This window comes from Sinohyriopsis cumingii, chromosome 9 (assembly GCF_028554795.1).
Source record: "Sinohyriopsis cumingii isolate HCF-2022 chromosome 9, ASM2855479v2, whole genome shotgun sequence".
NCBI classification, from domain to species: Eukaryota; Metazoa; Mollusca; class Bivalvia; order Unionida; family Unionidae; genus Sinohyriopsis; species Sinohyriopsis cumingii.
In genome coordinates this window covers 105,148,780-105,168,799 of record NC_142969.1, presented here as the reverse complement: position 1 = coordinate 105,168,799, position 20,020 = coordinate 105,148,780, and the positions used below count along the sequence as shown (strand labels likewise).

Below are 20,020 nucleotides of genomic sequence, written 5' to 3'. Positions count from 1 at the left end.
CATCAAGACCTGTACATATATAGGCATTTACTCTATATACTGACCTGATAAACTCGTGAAATATTTATATCACTTCTCTGAAAACCGTTGAAATCAGTATAACGTTGCTTTGTGCCAATATTCGGTATCTGAGCTCGAGTAGGTTAGTAAAATGGCGATCCTTCACATTTAATGGTCCATTTTGATCATAAATTTCACCCGAAAGCATATCTGCGTTCCCTCTGTTTTCTAAAATCCTGGGGGTAGCCCTCTCTGGAGTTTTAGGCCCATCGGACAAGACTTATCGGTTTATGTCACGGTGAATCGAGAGGATTCTTGTATTGGTTTCCTACGTCGAATCAAGTGGGTTGTCGATGAATCACTTACATTACCTGGCTGAATTTAACCTATATCTATTGGATAGAGCGAAATTAAAGGCAACGAGCTCTGGTCGTAATGCTTTTGTTTGGCATGCACTGTAACCTGAAGTAATGTCGTCCTCCTTGGGACTCAAGAAATAATCAGCTAGAAGAAACTGGTGTTCCTAATTATCAAATATGCTAATTTCCTTATAGGCTATTCTTGTATACGTTAATGTTTCAATAGTATGTGGTTCATTTGCAGATGTGTTTTTTACACAAATATTTTGAAAAGCATGCACGCCATCTTTCAGACTCTTTTATACAACTGAGGTAGAATTAAATTTATTATTGTACTCTTTCTTTAACAAATATCCCATTGGGTTGTAGATTTAATGGAAAAGAAAACGCTAACATTCGGTTTAGCTGAGATAATACTGTTTAATACTACTGTTTAATCTGGAACCTGTCGTGTTTTTAATATAAAGGTACATCAAAATATAGTTCATGTTTATAGTAAAACTACGTGTCTTAAAATGGAAAATCTAGATAGAAGAGAAGCGCAACAAAACCACAAGATTCTACACTAGATTCAACAGGAGGACATAGGAAAAATTGCAACCAATGTTTGTCAAAAAGACTCCAGTTAATAATAAAATAAGGAGCAATAAGGGGAAATTCGGGTCATTAATAAATGAGGAGCTATAAGGGGAAACTCACTTAAGTTCAATCCGTGTTCAGCGGGATTTGAGGACTGGAAATATAGGATAATGCATGTTGGAATAATTCTTGCAAAGAACTGAGAATTTCTCTCCAATGATATGTGACAATTTGTTAATACTGATCATGTGTTAAAAGATGCACACATGCTATTGCGACGCGCATTGTTATAATGATGAAATTATGTTTGTCGACGAACGTCTTTGTGACGGGAGGGTACAATCGTCTGTTTAGTAGAAATGTAGGAAATTAGTTCTATCTAGTAGTCTAAATCATAAATAAAATCAAAGAAAACCCGTATTAAAATTATAAACATCCTTATATTGCGAGAAACACTAAACAAATAAAAAATATTCACTTGAGTTACGTTTAAGTTTCAACTATTGCCATCATTTTGCTGATACTTTATATCTACGAAACAATTAGAAAATATCAGAGAAATCGTTTGTGTGTGTGGGGGTGGGTGGGTGGGTGGGTATGAGAGAGAGAGAGAGAGAGAGAGAGAGAGAGAGCAGTTGGGTTTAGTATGAAGCGTTTATATCTGTACCATTTAGAGTTAACTGCATTACACGAATGCAGAAGATGACTTCCTTCCTTGCCATGAAAGAAACTTTGTTGGTATCGAACCTATGTTCCCTGGATTACGAATCAGGACTTCCACCAAATCGCTACCACGGCACTCATATATAGGATCCTTTGTTGTGTCAAAACCATTTGTACAGTGTATTGTAACGTCGTAGGACAACATAAAGGATCGAAGAAGGGGAAAACATTAGTAAAGCTTACTATACTACCGTGGGACCAGATAAATTATTTCACACGGTAAAAGTACTATAATGTCTTAGAACCACATAAATTATCTCGTGCGATAAAAGTCTTCGTACAGCGTACTAATATCGTGCGATAATATAAAGTATCACATACGATTATTATGATTGCACAAACATCAAACGCTTTTCATTTGATAGCGAATTTCAGATTTGTATTTAGGAAACCTTATTATATGATATTATTTGCTGGTAACATACTTAATCGTCTTGAACTATTTCTATTTCAATTTTGCCATTTTTCCTTCTTGTATCTGGTGTTTGTATCAGTCTTTTTTCCTTGTCTTCCTTTATATATGTTCTTCCATTTTTCCTTGACTTCAATTCTCGTTATAATTGTTGACAAACATTCTTACTTAATGTGCTGTCTGAATTTATTTATGTTGTTGGTGTAGCGTTTAACGCCATTTTTCAGCATACGATAGGCCAAACATGGCGGCCAGTATAAATGGTAGAGAAAGAACCCGGGAAAAACCCGGAAAGAACCACCGACCCACGAGAAGTTAATGGCAAGCTTTCTCACATACCCACATTGGTCGAACCCGAAATTCGAACCCACGCAGACGGAGATGAGATAACAGTGATACGTAAGAGTTAGTGCCTTAGACCATTGGGCCACTCGGACAGCGCCTGGCATCATTTCAAGTGCAGTGGGAACTGATCGCCATCAATTGTATCGGGTCCTGTTGCTAGACTTCTCGACATTGTCTTGCCACTAGGTGAGAGATTGAGGGTGACTGTGCGCAACTTTCTCTCTCTTAAACCCATCTCACGCACAAGTAATGACATCATTTCCGTCCATCACCAGATACCTTAAAGTCCTGTAGCAATTGTTGAGCGGCAAAAATGCAGGTGTGGATCCAATGGGAGCTTTAGCAACATAAATGAATACAGGTGGCTCAGGGCATAAGGTCGCTTGTCCCTGCACCGACGTGAAACTCGGCATCTTCCGAAATGAGTGGGCATCCCATTTTAGGATTACACTGCTCATCTCCGTAGTATGAGGAAGGGCTAGAAAAGGTGCCCTAAATATTGAGCTTGGGCGGCATACTGACACTAACGGGAATTAGCGGTGGAAAACCTAGCAAGAAGACAAAGGTGCCTCCACTCACCTTATGTGTCTAGAATTAGCGCTAAATAATGGACATTCCATAAGCCAATTGAACTGAGGGAATAACGGCTCTAGCTGGAACTGAACTGACTAGGTTCAACAAACAGATATCAGCCGCAAGTAAAACTCGCCTAATTGAAGAATGACAAATCAGTAAAGTTGGAGCTGGCTGCACATTCTTCTGTTTTGAACGAAGTTAAGAAGAGCGACGCGAGGCTTATGTCTGGTTCTCCGTCACGTCACAGCTCCTGAGCATTGCTCACAAATCTCCCAAAAGGTACGGATGACAGACTAAAGAAAGAGAAGGACGCCCATTGTCTGGAGAAAGACATTAGTATCTGCGCCTATGCACCCACCACGACCAACTCAGATTACATCAAGGTAAACTTTTATGAAGATCTGGATTCTGCAGAAGAGCTCATCATTCCTATTTCTTTAGGATAGAGTTGGCAGAGATAACCAGACATATCAAGATGTTATGGATAATAACGACTTTGGCATGTTGGAACAACAACGGATTCATCTACTGTGGAAATTCACTAATCATTGACCTGCTAATCACCAACACAATATTCCGTCTGCCAAACCGCAATGCGACATCTTGGATACCCTCACGCTCCAAGCACTCACATCTCTTTGATCATGTGATCGTCAGGAGAAGAGACAGGCAGGAAGTCCGAGTAACCAAGGCCATGAAATATGCAGAATGCTGGACTGACCACAGACTCATAGTGTCTAAACGCGAAATATACAGATTCAGCCTAGCAGGCGACCACATGGCAAAAAGTGCCCCGAAAGTTTAGCATCTCCAAATTGAAGCAGGAGAATGTGCACCAGACATTCGTCGACCAACTGTACAGCCAACTAGATACACTCCATCTGTACTCAGAGAATGTCGAAAACCTCAGAGAATCAGTCAGAGAGTCTGTATACTCATAGTCTGCAACCAAAAATCGTCAGTCCCACCAAACGTAAACATCAAAATTGGTTTGATAAGAAAGACGCAGCCATACAGAGACTTCGGAGGACATGTTTAGAAGACATAACTTCATCATCTAAGAAGGCACCCTTCAACAATATCAAGAAGACTGTTCAATACATACTCATAAAGTTACACAACTCATGGTGGAGCAATAAGGTGGATATGAAGAATGACACGAAGAGAACATATATGACGGTTTGAAGTCTATTTTAGGGCTACAGTCATCACGAACAACTCCAATAATGAGTGCTGACAGCAACACATCGCTCACGTGCAAAGGGAAATATACTTCAACGATGAGCAGTGTCATTCAACAACATCCTCAATCAACAGTCATCTATCAGTTAGGAGGTAATTGATCGCCTACCAGAAATGGAAATCAACTTATAACTTGCTGATCCTCCAACGCAGACTCAAAGTGAGAAAGCAATTTAACTGTTTTCAAGTGGCAAAGCACATGGAGCAGATGTCATATAATCAGAAGTCTACAAAGCCAGAAGCCACATGGCACAGAAATTAACCGAACTATTCCAGTCCATTGCAAATTAATAAACTATGTCCTAAGAGTGCAAAGATGCATACATGTCCCACTTGTACAAGCAAAATGTCATTAGACAATTCTACAAAAACCACCGGGCAATCTCCTTTCTGTCAAGATCTGGCAAAATCCTCGCCAGAATTCTGATGAATCGCCTTGTGCATCACCTCGATACAGCGCTCCTGCCAGAGAGTCAGTGTGGCCTCTGAAAAAGACGAGGGACCACACACATGGTGTGTGCAGCTCGCTATCTCCAGTGTTTGCAGCTCCGTAAACTGCAATGAATACAACTTCAACCTGTACACGACATAAATGGTCCTGACAAAAGCAAAATCTGGTTGATCAGAGAAATTCCTCGATATGGTTCTGCAATTCCGTGATGGATTTTCGCTCTCGTCATGGACGACAACAATTAATCGAATTATTCACAATCCCAATGGTGTCAAGCAAGGATGTATGCTGGCCCCAACCCTCTTCAATATCATACTCTCTGACATGTTTACTGATGCTATCCGTGACCATGACACTGGGTTTGACATTAGATACCGGACTGATGTGAAACTTATCAATCTGAGAAGGCTACATGCAAAGATGAAGTTACAAGAACTAACTATTTATTATTTCCAATTTTCTGACGACTGTTCCTTGAATGCTAAATCTGAGCCTGACATGGATAATATCGGTCTCAAAATCACTATCAAAACAAAATAGGTGTTGTACCAACCTGCACGAGGAAAGCCTTACGTAGTCTACCGAAAAAGTAAATGACAAAACTCATTGGACATATTCACCTATACCAGCAGCACACTGTCACGTGCAGTCCACGTCGAAGACGGACTCAATGACAGACTTGCTAACGCAAGTGTAGCCTTTGACAGACTATGTGTGATTGTGTGTGAGCGCAAAGGTAGCAGTCTACAAATAAAACTGAAGGTTGCTATGCTACTGTTACCAACCAGTCTGTATGCTTACGAAACATTGACAGTGTACAGACGCTTCGTCAAGAATGTCAACCTATTCCAAATAAGCTCCCCGAGGACACTGATGAGGATACTTTGGCAGAATATGATCCTAGACACTGACCTTCTCACACGGGCAGATATTCCAAGCATCCACACACCACTGATGAAACCGCAGCCGAGATGGGCATGTCACAACTCCAGGATAACTGAAGAGTATCGCCTGTGTTGAGCTGAAGGGGATTGTCAAAAGAAAGTATTCAATGATTCCCTTAAATAATTCTTGACTCACTTCAACATTGACCTTCAGTCTTGGGAAAGTCCCGCACAGGATCGCTCGACCTGGTGCATTCTTATCAATACTGGAGCTGTAGACATTGAACCGAGGAAATGCGCAGAGGCAGTGCAAAAGCGTTAGCAACGTGAAATTCATAACTGCAGCACTTGCCCTATCGATCAAGAAAACCGAAGTAACATATGCTGTTAAGTGTGCCACATATAGTTCAGAGCACAAATTGGACTGATCAGCCACTAATTCGCTCACACAAACCAAACCACTTAGTGATTTCATAGTCACCTCTGAACAGGAAAGACAAAGAAGAAGTTTGTCAATGGAATAAATGATGGAATACACTATATAATAATATAAATTTGAGATTAATTTATTTGTATATACCTTGATTATATACTGTTTTGACAAAGCAGCTTGATTCGGTAGGACAAGTTGGCTTTGGATTCCCCCTTGTCACATTAACTGCAGCTGTTATGCATTCATAATCAACTGTCCAATCGGCGCTTTTAGTATAACTGCAGGAGTAACACTGGATGCCTGAAACACCTGTAAAATATAATGAAATGTATGAGCCATTATGTAATTACTATATTCGGACCAATTCATTGCAATCACACATATTCTTAATAAATCGGGGTGACCGCTCCGGTGGCCTAGTGGTTAGAGCGTCTGCGGGAGGTCGTGGGTTCGATCCCCGGCCGAGTCATACCAAAGGCTTACAAAAATGGTACTAACAGCTGCCTCGCTTCGCGCTCATCATTAAGAGGTTAGTCTTAGGACTGGTCGGCCTGGTGTAAGGATAATGTGACTCGTTGGGACAGCATGCTTCATGTCTGCAGCATGATGCCCCAGTGCTAGGCATCACTATAAACTGCCACACTGCAGACGTCGTAGCGATATGACATAAAATTGTTAAAGCTACGTTAAAAATCCAAATCACACAGACACACACACATACACACACACACACACACACACACACACACACACACAATAAATCGGGAGCCGCAGTAGTAATGTTGATAGAGCGCTTGCTCGAAAACCAAGGGTCAATGTTCTGATACCTGCGCTGGCCGAGCGGGGTCAGCTCCCTCAGCGTGTCCTTAGAAAAGGCACACAGCTATAATTTTTTTGCGTGGTTTAGCCAATAATATGTTTATCGTGTTGTTAAAACCACTCATCCCGAAACTGTCTTGGTAAACCCTTAGTGGGGAACAAATATACAAACTTACTACCAGTACTCTTTATAATTCTATTCCTAGCTGATCCTAAAGATCCAAAACAATTTTGTTTTTTTTCCAAAAAATATAAATTGAAATATGATCTTCATAGGACAACCGAGTGCAATTTGCGTCGTGAATGTACAGACGGAAAATCGATTGGGCGCTTGGCCATACAGTTGCAGCCTACATGCGGATAGCACTAACAGTTAAGAGTTTATAATTGTGCTTTTCTCTGCGTTTATTGTGACAACTGCCAAATTACACAGTAAACGACGTTCGAATGGTGTTTTTCAAGCTATATCATTCGGCAAATGGCATTATATACCTCCATATGCGCATAAGAAATTTAAAAAACAAATCTAAACAAAACAAATTCATTTTGATTGCAGTCATGGACTCACTGAATAAAAATGTCTTGGAGATTCTTCTTTTATATTTTTTTCTATTTTAATCTTCGAAACCTTTAAAGGCTTGAATGTTCTCAATATCTTTTGTACAATGCTTTTTTTTTCTGGAACTGAAAGGTTTTCACGGACCTCTATGCTGGCATTTCTTATTAAAATGCAGTTACAATAAATTGCAATTTTCTGAGAATTGTCTTATTTCATTTACGAGAAGAAAAACAATGAAAATTTTCTCAAACTTTACGAATTGGTCAACTTGTATTTCAAGAAAAAGAAGTCTCTGATGTGCACATTAAAACTGAAAGTTATTTTTCATCCTTTGTATTGTATCTGCTTCACACCAAAAAATGCAATATTGCCAGAAAATTCCTAAACAAGCTGAGAGGAAGTGTGAATTCGAGGGAAAAAAGAGAACTTTTGTATAAATAATAACAGGCAGTCCTTTATAAAAATAGCATCTGTGTGGTACTGATCTGAGTCAAACAAAACATTGTCCCTGTCTGCAATTGTGTAAATTGATTGTAAGTCAATTTCTCTCTCATTTTAGGAAAGGATACACGAAGAATGCTTGCACAGTGTCTCTTTTATATATTTATATCAAAGCTCCAGAAATTAAAATGCTTACCTAATGACTGAATGGCTGTTTACGAAACGTCTGTGAGTGTGCGAGTATCATTGAATGCGAAAAGGCCACAACGTTTTAGTTTAATTTTGTAAAATCTTAAACAAACATCCTCTCACTCTCTCTCCATTCGATATTGATAGGGAGGTAAATTGTAGCGATCTCGTTCGTTCGCTCGTGTGCGAATGTCGTCTTGAAATGTATACGATAAGAAACAAGACTGTAGAAAATACATTTCAGCATTATCGAATTATCAGAATGATAATAATAGGTCCCCTCGGGGTCCGGTAAAACGCAATTATTTCTTAATTTGATAATGAGATGGCTGAAATGGGATAAGTTATTAGTTCCGTCAGTTGATGATCAGAGATGCTTCGATGTACTTAAAGATTTGATTGAAAATGCAAAGTTAATGAATAAAGATGGCGATGATATTCTTAATTTTATAACTGATATTGATGAAGCACCGTCCGTAGATAGTTTATTAATAATCTGGTAGTATAAGACGACATAATGTTAGATAAACAAACAAATCCAGCAAAAATATTTTCTCGAGGCAGGCATAAAAATACTGAGCGATTTATGTTACTCGATGATACACACAAATACCTAAAGTGATCAGAGATAACTGTAATATTTTAGTTGTCTTTAATGGAGTTGATACACATACTTTGAGAAAGATTCATCAGACTTGGTGTCGTGGGGATATGGACATGATTAATTCAAAAATTTCTTTTCAAAACACAATCTACTCCACACGGATTCATAACTATAAATTTACACGATCCCAGAACAAGATATCGTGTAGGTCTTGATAAAATATTTGGTTGATATAATAATGATTTAATTATAGCAGCAGAGAGGGTGCGACCTCAATGAAACGTCCGGCGGGTAAACGAACTCACATTCTAATTTAGAAAAAGACAAACAACAAAAGCAATGTAACAAAAAAAAACCTAACCCAACTAGAGAAACTCTCGTTAAAGTTAGAAGCTTTGGTTTGGCATTACTGACCTTATTTGGTTTCATTTGTTTAGTATGAGGTTTTAGTTTTCAAAATGACGTTTCAGCTAAAGCTCTGTTCACTCTCTCTGCTGCAAGGCCGTAGAGAGCGATCACGGGCCCTGGAGTAAGAAACACCCAGGCCTCTCCTAGTTCTTGTTCAAACCAAAGTTTTCTTTTATAAAATTAAAAAGTGTTGTTCGACCAGGAATATATCCCCGGTTGCCCTCTCCCAACTCTTGTCGGCCCTGCAGAGAGGCTGCATGCAGATTGAGTTTTGTCTCAAAGTACCTAAAATGAACTAGATAGAGTGCCGCACCATTCTGAAAGTGGTTAGACCAAACACATCCTTCCCCCAACTCGAGACTGTCAATTAGGAATTAGTAATCTGATTTCTAACACGTTAACTACATACAACTGATATATTGTAAAATAAAATCTCTGTTTACAAAGCACAGTGACAGTACACTTCAACAGTGTCCAGTAATTGTTCAAGCGACATGTACCCATAGTCGTGCCACCTAATCCCTGCGGTTTTGATGAAACATCCATGTCGTTGCACAAATCCGTATCACACACCGTCCAGCACGTTGAATACGGGCCATTTTCATCACAGCATGTTCTATCATTGCACGGCGTGCCACCTTTTCCACATCCTCGCACTGCTGAATTTACCTGCATAACACCTGAAAATATATTAAATGTATGCCTGAAAGTCAAAGTTATACAACGATACAGCTGTTAGCAAACATATGTATTAGTAAAACAAATGTTGTGGGTGTGTTGATTATATGATCGTAATTTATGATATGTTTAAATGTATCGTTGATGTTGGTATTTCTTTCATGGAATAATCGATTCACTTTTCTTTATATGGCTGAAAAAATGTTGAATGAGTATCATCATTGATGAATTTATAAAACATCAAACATACAAGACTGAGATCAAGCAGCATGGTTTATTTTTCCTCTGGCTTGCGAGCAAAATTAGCATAATATCCACATTAATTCATTCCTCCTGTATTCTATCTTTCGTTTTGTTCTTCTACTTATTCTGTACATTCATAATAATTCAAAATCTTAAGTCTATCATTTTCAGTAATATTATTATTTATTTGCTTTGCTTCAGACATCTCTGATGAATTTGCACACATTGGACACTTCGTCTCTATATTGGATGTGTGCTATTGACACATTTATTTAATGGCATAACAATTTGACTGGCTTGAAACAATTCATAATATTCTTTCCATTTTACATGCTCATACTTTCAATCATACATTCTTTGTTTGTCATGCAGAGATAAATTTGTTCCCCATAAACCATGCCATCTGATATAGATACACGTTCAAGTCCTCCGGTTTATAAAGGAATGTATCGCCGAACTACTTTGCCTAATTTCAATTATTTTCCGCTCTTAAGTCAGGAAAGAAACCCGTGTAAATTTATTTAGTATTTTGGTATTATAAATGTTTAACATATTTTAACATAAGGTATTCCAAAGGAAGTAACTCGTGTCTATTGATCAGTAATGCATTTTATTACATCCCCAATATATTTCAGACTTCAATCTATGTTCTGATTTTCCATATGAGATACATTGACTTCTAGCCTTTTGAGTAAGTTAAATATTCGTCAGTATTTTCATTTCCCAGCGTTGTTATTGTAAATTTCTTTTTCTTTGTCAAACTGAAACGTTTGAGCATTTCACACTTTAAAAATCTATATTGGTGCTTTTTATCTACCTATCTGGTTCTCGCATTTTTAAAGGCAGTTGTATTTTTAAAAATTATGTATTTCTAACATACTGTATTCATCTTTAGCCTTTGTATCTTTCAAAAGCATCGATGTCAGCTATGATTATTTGTCACTTTTCATCAACAAGATTTACATAAACTTTTTGTAGTGAAATTATTTTGCTTCCTTGTTTAGTGTTTATGTAGATTGTTCGGTTTAGCATTCTTTAAATATTTTGGTATATTTTCAACTCTTTTGTCCGTATAATATTTTTCCTACAATTGTATAATATGTATGTAAGCAAATGAACTTCCAAGACCAAGAAGCTCATTGAAATGCTGTTGTTTGCATTGTGCCCTTGTTGCGGTTCATTTTAAACCGATATATAATCATGGAAAGAGCATACTTTACGTCTGATAAGTGATCGTTCAATGCTGTCAAGAATGATGCGCAACCACCGTCAATTAGTTACATTTATTTCCAGCAAATGTCAATACTTTATCAATTCTTTCAAACGTATGACTGATTTCAGATTTTGTCAAATTTTGACATTCATGTAGTTGTTTATGTTAAAGCTACTTCATTTACTGTGTCAACATGTGGTATCTTAAATCGGACTTTGTTTTCCGTAAATTTTACATCTACTTTTGATGGATAATTCTGGATTGACATTGGAAATTTTACGAGTCTTTAAAGTTGCAGTACCAATTTATCAAAATACCAATTTGTATATTTACTTTCCAGTGGCGTAGCAAGAAATTCTGGGCGCCACCACAAAACTAAAGTTTTGGGCCACCTCACAATAAAACGTTTTGTTTGATGTGAATTTTGGACCCCACTGGGTCTGCTCGTCTCCATGACCCTTCCCCCAACAGTTGCATGGATGGCTTGGATATTTGCCATCCCACCTTTACCCACAGGAAATACGTAATTTATTCCTTCTTCATGCTGTGTCGTTATAAGGATTTTCATATGAGGGTTGATGATGCTTTTCTCGATGATATCATAATTAAATCATTACATGTAAGCTGTAAATCTGCATCTTTTTTATATTGGAGTACACCAATTTGATGTTTGAAATAAAAAATTATTACTTTAATTCTCTTGTATGTTATTTTGTTTACAAATCAAAATTGAAGCCAACTTTAATTACATCAAGACTTGTACATATATAGGCATTTACTCTATATACTGACCTGATAAACTCGTGAAATATTTATATCACTTCTCTGAAAACCGTTGAAATCAGTATAATGTTGCTTTGTGCCAATACTCGGTATCTGAGCTCGAGTAGGTAAGTAAAATGGCGATCCTTCACATTTAATGGTCCATTTTGATCATAAATTTCACCCGAAAGCATATCTGCGTTCCCTCTGTTTTCTAAAATCCTGGGGGTAGCCCTATCTGGAGTTTTGGGCCCATCGGACAAGACTTATCGGTTTATGTCACGGTGAATCGAGAGGATTCTTGTATTGGTTTCCTACGTCGAATCAAGTGGGTTGTCGATGAATCACTTACATTACCTGGCTGAATTTAACCTATATCTATTTGATAGATCGAAATTAAAGGCAACGAGCTCTGGTCGTAATGCTTTTGTTTGGCATGCACTGTAACCTGAAGTAATGTCAACTCATACCCTTGGCATCGATTTCATGTCGAACTCCTTGGGACACAAGAAATAATCAACTAGAAGAAACTGGTGTGGTTAATTATCAAATATGCTAATTTCCTTATAGGCTATTCTTGTATACGTTAATGTTTCAATAGTATGTGGTTCATTTGCAGATGTGTTTTTTACACAAATATTTTGAAAAGCATGCACGCCATCTTTCAGACTCTTTTATACAACTGAGGTAGAATTAAATTTATTATTGCACTCTTTTTTAACAAATATCCCATTGGGTTGTAGATTTAATGGAAAAGAAACGCTAACATTCGGTTTAGCTGAGATAGTACTGTTTAATACTACTGTTTAATCTGGAACCTGTCGTGTTTTTAATATAAAGGTACATCAAAATATAGTTCATGTTTATAGTAAAACTACGAGTCTTAAAAAGGAAAATCTAGATAGAAGAGAAGCGCAACAAAACCACAAAATTCTACGCTAGATTAAACAGGAGGACCTAGGAAAAATTGCAACCAATATTTGTCAAAAATACTCCAGTTAATAATAAAATAAGGAGCAATAAGGGGAAATTCGGGTCATTAATAAATGAGGAGCTATAAGGGGAAACTCACTTAAGTTCAATCCGTGTTCAGCGGGATTTGAGGACTGGAAATATACGATAATGCATGTCGGAATAGTTGTTGCAAAGAAGTGAGGATATGTTTAATAGAAATGTAGGAAATTATTTATATCTAGTAGTCTAAATCATAACTAAAATCAAACAAAATCCGTATTAAAATTATATAACAACGTCCTTATTATGCGAGAAACACTAAACAAATAAAAAATATTCACTTGAGTTACGTTTAAGTTTCAACTATTGCCATCATTTTGCTGATACTTTATATCTACGAAACAATTAGAAAATATCAGAGAAATCGGTTTGTGTGTGTGTGTGTGTGGGTGGGTGGGTGGGTATGAGAGAGAGAGAGAGCAGTTGGGTTTAGTATGAAGCGTTTATATCTGTACCATGTAGAGTTAACTGCATTACACGAATGCAGAAGATGACTTCTTTCCTTGCTATGAAAGAAACTTTGTTGGTATCGACCCTATGTTCCCTGGATTACGAATCAGGACTTCCAGCAAAGGCGCTACCACGGCACTCATATATAGGATCCTTTGTTGTGTCAAAACCTTTTGTACAGTGTATTGTAACGTCGTAGGACAACATAAAGGATCGAAGAAGGGGAAAACATTAGTAAAGCTTACTATACTACCGTGGGACCAGATACATTATTTCACACGGTAAAAGTACTATAATGTCTTAGAACCACATAAATTATCTCGTGCGATAAAAGTCTTCGTACAGCGTACTAATATCGTGCGATAATATAAAGTATCACATACGATTATTATGATTGCACAAACATCAAACGCTTTTCATTTGATAGCGAATTTCAGATTTGTATTTAGGAAACCTTATTATATGATATTATTTGCTGGTAAGATACTTAATCGTCTTGAACTATTTCTATTTCATTTTTGCCATTTTTCCTTCTTGTATCTGGTGTTTGTATCAGTCTTTTTTCCTTGTCTTCCTTTATATATGTTCTTCCATCTTTCCTTGACTTCAATTCTCGTTATAATTGTTGACAAACATTCTTACTTAATGTGCTGTCTGAATTTATTTATGTTGTTGGTGTAGCGTTTAACGCCATTTTTCAGCATACGATAGGCCAAACATGGCGGCCAGTATAAATGGTAGAGAAAGAACCCGGGAAAAACCCGGAAAGAACCACCGACCCACGAGAAGTTAATGGCAAGCTTTCTCACATACCCACATTGGTCGAACCCGAAATTCGAACCCACGCAGACGGAGATGAGATGACAGTGATACGTAAGAGTTAGTGCCTTAGACCATTGGGCCACTCGGACAGCGCCTGGCATCATTTCAAGTACAGTGGGAACTGATCGCCATCAATTGTATCGGGTCCTGTTGCTAGACTTCTCGACATTGTCTTGCCACTAGGTGAGAGATTGAGGGTGACTGTGCGCAACTTTCTCTCTCTTAAACCCATCTCACGCACAAGTAATGACATCATTTCCGTCCATCACCAGATACCTTAAAGTCCTGTAGCAATTGTTGAGCGGCAAAAAAGCAGGTGTGGATCCAATGGGAGCTTTAGCAACATAAATGAATACAGGTGGCTCAGGGCATAAGGTCGCTTGTCCCTGCACCGACGTGAAACTCGGCATCTTCCGAAATGAGTGGGCATCCCATTTTAGGATTACACTGCTCATCTCCGTAGTATGAGGAAGGGCTAGAAAAGGTGCCCTAAATATTGAGCTTGGGCAGCATACTGACACTAACGGGAATTAGCGGTGGAAAACCTAGCAAGAAGACAAAGGTGCCTCCACTCACCTTATGTGTCTAGAATTAGCGCTAAATAATGGACATTCCATAAGCCAATTGAACTGAGGGAATAACGGCTCTAGCTGGAACTGAACTGACTAGGTTCAACAAACAGATATCAGCCACAAGTAAAACTCGCCTAATTGAAGAATGACAAATCAGTAAAGTTGAAGCTGGCTGCACATTCTTCTGTTTTGAACGAAGTTAAGAAGAGCGACGCGAGGCTTATGTCTGGTTCTCCGTCACGTCACAGCTCCTGAGCATTGCTCACAAATCTCCCAAAAGGTACGGATGACAGACTAAAGAAAGAGAAGGACGCCCATTGTCTGGAGAAAGACATTAGTATCTGCGCCTATGCACCCACCACGACCAACTCAGATTAGATCAAGGTAAACTTTTATGAAGATCTGGATTCTGCAGAAGAGCTCATCATTCCTATTTCTTTAGGATAGAGTTGGCAGAGATAACCAGACATATCAAGATGTTATGGATAATAACGACTTTGGCATGTTGGAACAACAACGGATTCATCTACTGTGGAAATTCACTAATCATTGACCTGCTAATCACCAACACAATATTCCGTCTGCCAAACCGCAATGCGACATCTTGGATACCCTCACGCTCCAAGCACTCACATCTCTTTGATCATGTGATCGTCAGGAGAAGAGACAGGCAGGAAGTCCGAGTAACCAAGGCCATGAAATATGCAGAATGCTGGACTGACCACAGACTCATAGTGTCTAAACGCGAAATATACAGATTCAGCCTAGCAGACGACCACATGGCAAAAAGTTCCCCGAAAGTTTAGCATCTCCAAATTGAAGCAGGAGAATGTGCACCAGACATTCGTCGACCAACTGTACAGCCAACTAGATACACTCCATCTGTACTCAGAGAATGTCGAAAACCTCAGAGAATCAGTCAGAGAGTCTGTATACTCATAGTCTGCAACCAAAAATCGTCAGTCCCACCAAACGTAAACATCAAAATTGGTTTGATAAGAAAGACGCAGCCATACAGAGACTTCGGAGGACATGTTTAGAAGACATAACTTCATCATCTAAGAAGGCACCCTTCAACAATATCAAGAAGACTGTTCAATACATACTCATAAAGTTACACAGCTCATGGTGGAGCAATAAGGTGGATATGAAGAATGACACGAAGAGAACATATATGACGCTTTGAAGTCTATTTTAGGGTTACAGTCATCATGAACAACTCCAATAATGAGTGCTGACAGCAACACATCGCTCACGTGCAAAGGGAAATATACTTCAACGATGAGCAGTGTCATTCAACAACATCCTCAATCAACAGTCATCTATCAGTTAGGAGGTAATTGATCGCCTACCAGAAATGGAAATCAACTTATAACTTGCTGATCCTCCAACGCAGACTCAAAGTGAGAAAGCAATTTAACTGTTTTCAAGTGGCAAAGCACATGGAGCAGATGTCATATAATCAGAAGTCTACAAAGCCAGAAGCCACATGGCACAGAAATTAACCGAACTCTTCCAGTCCATTGCAAATTAATAAACTATGTCCTAAGAGTGCAAAGATGCATACATGTCCCACTTGTACAAGCAAAATGTCATTAGACAATTCTACAAAAACCACCGGGCAATCTCCTTTCTGTCAAGATCTGGCAAAATCCTCGCCAGAATTCTGATGAATCGCCTTGTGCATCACCTCGATACAGCGCTCCTGCCAGAGAGTCAGTGTGGCCTCTGAAAAAGACGAGGGACCACACACATGGTGTGTGCAGCTCGCTATCTCCAGTGTTTGCAGCTCCGTAAACTGCAATGAATACAACTTCAACCTGTACACGACATAAATGGTCCTGACAAAAGCAAAATCTGGTTGATCAGAGAAATTCCTCGATATGGTTCTGCAATTCCGTGATGGATTTTCGCTCTCGTCATGGACGACAACAATTAATCGAATTATTCACAATCCCAATGGTGTCAAGCAAGGATGTATGCTGGCCCCAACCCTCTTCAATATCATACTCTCTGACATGTTTACTGATGCTATCCGTGACCATGACACTGGGTTTGACATTAGATACCGGACTGATGTGAAACTTATCAATCTGAGAAGGCTACATGCAAAGATGAAGTTACAAGAACTAACTATTTATTATTTCCAATTTTCTGACGACTGTTCCTTGAATGCTAAATCTGAGCCTGACATGGATAATATCGGTCTCAAAATCACTATCAAAACAAAATAGGTGTTGTACCAACCTGCACGAGGAAAGCCTTACGTAGTCTACCGAAAAAGTAAATGACGAAACTCATTGGACATATTCACCTATACCAGCAGCACACTGTCACGTGCAGTCCACGTCGAAGACGGACTCAATGACAGACTTGCTAACGCAAGTGTAGCCTTTGACAGACTATGTGTGATTGTGTATGAGCGCAAAGGTAGCAGTCTACAAATAAAACTGAAGGTTGCTATGCTACTGTTACCAACCAGTCTGTATGCTTACGAAACATTGACAGTGTACAGACGCTTCGTCAAGAATGTCAACCTATTCCAAATAAGCTCCCCGAGGACACTGATGAGGATACTTTGGCAGAATATGATCCTAGACACTGACCTTCTCACACGGGCAGATATTCCAAGCATCCACACACCACTGATGAAACCGCAGCCGAGATGGGCATGTCACAACTCCAGGATAACTGAAGAGTATCGCCTGTGTTGAGCTGAAGGGGATTGTCAAAAGAAAGTATTCAATGATTCCCTTAAATAATTCTTGACTCACTTCAACATTGACCTTCAGTCTTGGGAAAGTCCCGCACAGGATCGCTCGACCTGGTGCATTCTTATCAATACTGGAGCTGTAGACATTGAACCGAGGAAATGCGCAGAGGCAGTGCAAAAGCGTTAGCAACGTGAAATTCATAACTGCAGCACTTGCCCTATCGATCAAGAAAACCGAAGTAACATATGCTGTTAAGTGTGCCACATATAGTTCAGAGCACAAATTGGACTGATCAGCCACTAATTCGCTCACACAAACCAAACCACTTAGTGATTTCATAGTCACCTCTGAACAGGAAAGACAAAGAAGAAGTTTGTCAATGGAATAAATGATGGAATACACTATATAATAATATAAATTTGAGATTAATTTATTTGTATATACCTTGATTATATACTGTTTTGACAAAGCAGCTTGATTCGGTAGGACAAGTTGGCTTTGGATTCCCCCTTGTCACATTAACTGCAGCTGTTATGCATTCATAATCAACTGTCCAATCGGCGCTTTTAGTATAACTGCAGGAGTAACACTGGATGCCTGAAACACCTGTAAAATATAATGAAATGTATGAGCCATTATGTAATTACTATATTCGGACCCATTCATTGCAATCACACATATTCTTAATAAATCGGGGTGACCGCTCCGGTGGCCTAGTGGTTAGAGCGTCTGCGGGAGGTCGTGGGTTCGATCCCCGGCCGAGTCATACCAAAGGCTTACAAAAATGGTACTAACAGCTGCCTCGCTTCGCGCTCATCATTAAGAGGTTAGTCTTAGGACTGGTCGGCCTGGTGTAAGGATAATGTGACTCGTTGGGACAGCATGCTTCATGTCTGCAGCATGATGCCCCAGTGCTAGGCATCACTATAAACTGCCACACTGCAGACGTCGTAGCGATATGACATAAAATTGTTAAAGCTACGTTAAAAATCCAAATCACACAGACACACACACATACACACACACACACACACACACACACACACACACAATAAATCGGGAGCCGCAGTAGTAATGTTGATAGAGCGCCTGCTCGAAAACCAAGGGTCAATGTTCTGATACCTGCGCAGGCCGAGCGGGGTCAGCTCCCTCAGCGTGTCCTTAGAAAAGGCACACAGCTATAATTTTTTGGCGTGGTTAAGCCAATAATATGTTTATCGTGTTGTTAAAACCACTCATCCCGAAACTATCTTGGTAAACCCTTAGTGGGGAACAAATATACAGACTTACTACCAGTACTCTTTATAATTCTATTCCTAGCTGATCCTAAAGATCCAAAACAATTTTGTTTTTTTTCCAAAAAATATAAATTGAAATATGATCTTCATAGGACAACCGAGTGCAATTTGCGTCGTGAATGTACAGACGGAAAATCGATTGGGCGCTTGGCCATACAGTTGCGGCCTACATGCGGATAGCACTAACAATTAAGAGTTTATAATTGTGCTTTTCTCTGCGTTTATTGTGACAACTGCCAAATTACACAGTAAACGACGTTCGAATGGTGTTTTTCAAGCTATATCATTCGGCAAATGGCATTATATACCTCCATATGCGCATAAGAAATTTAAAAAACAAATCTAAACAAAACAAACTCATTTTGATTGCAGTCATGGACTCACTGAATAAAAATGTCTTGGAGATTCTTCTTTTATATTTTTTTCTATTTTAATCTTCGAAACCTTTAAAGGCTTGAATGTTCTCAATATCTTTTGTACAATGCTTTTTTTTTCTGGAACTGAAAGGTTTTCACGGACCTCTATGCTGGCATTTCTTATTAAAATGCAGTTACAATAAATTGCAATTTTCTGAGAATTGTCTTATTTCATTTACGAGAAGAAAAACAATGAAAATTTTCTCAAACTTTACGAATTGGTCAACTTGTATTTCAAGAAAAAGAAGTCTCTGATGTGCACATTAAAACTGAAAGTTATTTTTCATCCTTTGTATTGTATCTGCTTCACACCAAAAAATGCAATATTGCCAGAAAATTCATAAACAAGCTGAGAGGAAGTGTGAATTCGAGGGAAAAAAGAGAACTTTTGTATAAATAATAACAGGCAGTCCTTTATAAAAAATAGCATCTGTGTGGTACTGATCTGAGTCAAACAAAACATTGTCCCTGTCTGCAATTGTGTAAATTGATTGCAAGTCAATTTCTCTCTCATTTTAGGAAAGGATACACGAAGCATGCTTGCACAGTGTCTCTTTTATATATTTATATCAAAGCTCCAGAAATTAAAATGCTTACCTAATGACTGAATGGCTGTTTACGAAACGTCTGTGAGTGTGCGAGTATCATTGAATGCGAAAAGGCCACAACGGTTTAGTTTAATTTTGTAAAATCTTAAACAAACATCCTCTCACTCTCTCTCCATTCGATATTGATAGGGAGGTAAATTGTAGCGATCTCGTTCGTTCGCTCGTGTGCGAATGTCGTCTTGAAATGTATACGATAAGAAACAAGA

General features: G+C 38.7%; 1 protein-coding gene across 4 annotated transcripts in view; it reads right to left on the bottom strand.

Annotated features, from left to right (window-relative positions):
* The window catches only part of LOC149792406 (uncharacterized), a 108,532-nt gene that overhangs the window by 67,561 nt on the left and 20,951 nt on the right, over positions 1-20,020 (bottom strand). For all 4 annotated transcript variants that reach the window (XM_089970979.1, XM_089970976.1, XM_089970978.1 and 1 more), the window contains 3 exons: positions 17,937-18,098; positions 9,525-9,704; positions 6,152-6,313 (listed from right to left, as the gene is read on the bottom strand). In XM_089970979.1, coding sequence (XP_089827105.1) covers positions 6,152-6,313; positions 9,525-9,704; positions 17,937-18,098 — 504 coding nt within the window. The remainder of the gene's footprint in view (positions 1-6,151; positions 6,314-9,524; positions 9,705-17,936; positions 18,099-20,020) is intronic.